Genomic DNA, 3,641 nt, shown 5'->3' on the forward strand with positions numbered 1-3,641 from the left:
CCCATCAGACAATCACAATTTCTTAGTTCAACCAAAGTTATCCAGCTGCTAATTACATTGTTTTTAGGCTACCCAACAACATGACACACATAAGCGGATGCAACTGTAGTTGAGTCAGATTGAACAAATTTCTATTTTGAAATTCAAATCTCATTATGTTAATTATTCACATTACTTGTGATACTCACCCTGAATCCATTGATGGCACACACCCAGGCTGTGGTGGAAACCGAACATGTGAACAATATGAAATTGGGTGTAACTGTGGTCAATGCAACCCCAAGAAGCAAAGTAGCCTAGTTCCTTTCACGACTAGGGAAGAATTCATAATTTTATATTAAGAGAATGAAGTTGTATTAAGAGGAAGTAAAATTATAAAATTTTAGATTATCAAGTAAAAAGAAAATCTCTAAATATATTATAATTGAAATTTTCAGCTTACTATCCCCAATTCGGTGTATCCTACTCAGATCACTTAAAATGAATCTATTGAAGCAAACCTAAAAGGAAGCTTCAAACATCCACACTGATCAAAGAGAAAGGTACAACAGCATTACAGGTAAAAGAAAGGGAATTGAAAGGTGGTAGAAAGCTAAAGTAGAAAGAAAGAGTAATGCCCCATTCCCCTCCTAAAATCCCAGCTGTTAATTAGTAATCAAACATCAACTAGTACCGACCATGTAAAAGCATCAGCTCCATCTTCGTCCTTTTTAACCATATTGTTATTTTTTGCTGTTCATTTTCACCAATGTCCTCCACCCAACATTTCACTCCAATTGACAGAAGATTCTCCTTGCCCTCTATTCTGCTCTAATTCGTTAGTAGGAAACAAAAGCCTTGCACCACTCTCTTCGATCCCTTGAAGATTTCCATAGCTAGTACTTCCGAATCCATCGAGAGAAAAATTGAGAGTCGGTTTGAGTTCTTCTTGCACTGGGAACCCGAAAGAACTCAAACTCCTTGAGTTAATACCAGTCTTGAGCAGCTCCAAAGCATTGAGATGTACTGTTGGAGTTGAAGAAGATGAGCTATAGGGCACCTCAATGACCTTGGGTAAGGTATTATTATAGTCTTCAGTGGGTGGTGGGTAAGCTAGGTTAAGGTCTTGACCTCCATTGATCTTAGGGTTTTGAGGAGCTGGTGATGATGAAGCTCTCTTGTTCTTCCTTGAGCCACCTCCGACGGGAACATTCCGGAGGGAACCACCTTCTGTCCAGTACCTCCGACATGTCTTGCAGAAGTATCTTGGCTGAGAAAGACTGTAGTTATTGTAATAGCAAAACTTGGTATTTGTTGAATTGCACCTTGGACAGTTCAAAGCTTGATCATTTTGAGGCCTAGTCCTTCCTCTTGAAGCTTCAACGGGCTTAACTACCCCAATTCCCTGAAATTTTTCAAAAGAAAAAGGGAAAACCCCATGATTTCATGGTAAAAGAAAAAGTGTTTGTTCCAAAAAGATGTAAATATAACAAAGATGACATAAGAAACAAACAAGCAAAGGACGCTGCTTTGCAGTTTGAAAGATTTACACCATCAATAAAAACAAATAAAAATAGCAACTTTTTCCCGGATGAAAGAGAAAAGGTGCAGTACTTTCTCATAGAGAAAAAGAATGAAAGATCTTAAAAGACAATAACATAAATTCAACTATTGGGGGGGGGTGAACAATATCATCTCATGACAAAAAAAAAGTGAAACTTTAAAGCTAATTAGCTTTGAAAAACTCAACCCAGATAAAAAAAATCATGATTTCATGTGAGAAAAGAAACGAAAAGAAACCCTTCTTTTACCTGCGGCCACTGAGCGGTATCCATGGATAAAAGAGAGAGAGAAAAGGGCAAAAGGAAAAGCTACGGAGTCTTCAAAGAGATGAAAATCACCTAATTTACAAGGGAAGAGCTGGTCTTAAAGCCAAAAAGAATGAAACACTTAAAAAGGGCGAATTTGTGGTGTGGTTTCCATGTGCTGGCCTACTTCTGATATGAAATGAAAGAGAGAGAGAGAACTGGGACACATTTGTCAGCTGCTGTTTTTCAATTACCAATAAAAAAGAAATAAGATTGTCTTATATTATAAATATGGGAATTTCTGTACATTGCTTGCATAGATGGAGCTTTCGATTTTTCGAATAAAAAAATATTCTTAAATTCTTGCAAGAGTCGATTACTTGTCAACCTCGTTATTTGTTGGGATGGGTTTAGTGCGCTTACACTGTGGAACTTTAGTTGGTTCTGTTCTTACCAGAGAGAATGGAACTTTAAAGAGTGACATTCTTCTACGCGTTGAAAAATTTGGATTGAATCTGTCGGTTAGATTTGTTTAATTATTTTAAAATTTTATTAGTTTATGATTCTAATTATAATTAAGGTAAAATACAAAAATTGTTTATCGATTTTATGATATTGATTTATTGAATTATTCGATTATTAAAAATTATAAAATAATTTTATTATTATTAGATGTTGTTTGTTGAGTCATCAACAGTTAAAAGTTACAAAATAGTCATTATATTATCTATATGTTATAAACTTTTCTCGTTCAATTAAAAAATTGACATTTGTCAGAGCTGGACATTAATTTGTTAATTGATATATGATAAAATTTTATTTTAATGATTTCTGTTAGTATCGTTGTTGCTTTCAAGACTAGCTTGATGGGATAATGTTCCTAGCACTGGCTCGATAATACAATGCAAATAGAGACTTGATTCATAAAATACAACTCAAACAATTCTGGGATCAGATTTTATCATATTCTAATGGGCATGTTAATGTATAACTCAGACGGTCGTCAATTTTTAGCGAAAAAGTGAGTATAGAACATATGAATAGTCGAATGACTATTTTATAACTTTTAATAGTTAGAGACTCAACAAAATAACACCCTATAATTAGAGGATTATTTTATAACCTTTATTAATTGAAAGACATAACAAAACAACGTTTTATAGTCAAAGAACTATCTTCCAACTAATGTTTTGGAAAAAAGTTATTCCATATAAGGGGTTAAGAAAATTTAGGGTCCGTTTGGTTCTAGAAAAAATAGACTACTTGTCGACACTGTTTTTTGCCCGGGCGGGGAAAGGTCGATACCGACTCGGGGTTTTCTTTTTAAAAATCGTTTAAAAATGTGAGGAGTCGCCACCAATCATTTAAGGTGAGATTGGAACACCGTAAAAACCGAGTGATTTTAATAAAACATTTCATTTTAATAAAATACCGAGCTTTAGGTCTGCAAAAAATCCAAAATTCAGGTTCGGGAGTCAGTTACGCGTTGGGAAGGATTAGCACCCCCACAAGCGCCCAAAAATTGGTACCTAGTTGATTACCCTATATTTAAAATCAGAAATTTTGAGTTCGATTTTATTTAATTTAAAAATCATTAAGGATGCAAAGTTTGAAAAGAATATTCGTTTATTGAGACCGATAACATTCGCCCCCGAGCGTAAATGCGGGAGATCAGTTATTGTGCCTAATAAATGAACATTGCCTCGTTTTTTTTAAAAACGTGATGTGGCTTTGAAAAGGATGTCGACTTATTTAGGGAATTACCAGTAGTCACCCCATGAACGTGATCGCGGGAGATATACTATTAATTCCTTAATAAGTGAACAGTGCCTTAGATTTATAAAAATAATACGA

The 3,641-nt window shown here is 34.7% G+C and overlaps 1 protein-coding gene across 2 annotated transcripts; it reads right to left on the reverse strand.

Annotated features, from left to right (window-relative positions):
- Window positions 1-395: 395 nt before the first annotated feature.
- LOC120166984 (dof zinc finger protein DOF4.6-like) lies at window positions 396-2,023 on the reverse strand. Of its 2 annotated transcripts, XM_039176132.1 has the most exons (3): window positions 1,791-2,023; window positions 721-1,390; window positions 396-680 (listed from the first exon to the last, which is right to left on the reverse strand). In XM_039176132.1, the coding sequence occupies exons 1-2, from the start codon at window positions 1,812-1,814 to the stop codon at window positions 743-745; spliced, it is 672 nt and encodes a 223-aa protein (XP_039032063.1). In that variant the 5' UTR covers window positions 1,815-2,023; the 3' UTR covers window positions 396-680; window positions 721-742. The 2 variants fall into 2 exon arrangements, with proteins under 2 accessions (XP_039032063.1, XP_039032064.1); XM_039176133.1 differs by having other exon boundaries at window positions 396-1,384.
- Window positions 2,024-3,641: the final 1,618 nt, after the last annotated feature.

The sequence above is a fragment of the Hibiscus syriacus genome, unplaced genomic scaffold (genome assembly GCF_006381635.1).
Source record: "Hibiscus syriacus cultivar Baekdansim isolate YM2019G1 unplaced genomic scaffold, ASM638163v2 tig00111659_pilon, whole genome shotgun sequence".
Lineage (NCBI taxonomy): Eukaryota > Viridiplantae > Streptophyta > Magnoliopsida > Malvales > Malvaceae > Hibiscus > Hibiscus syriacus.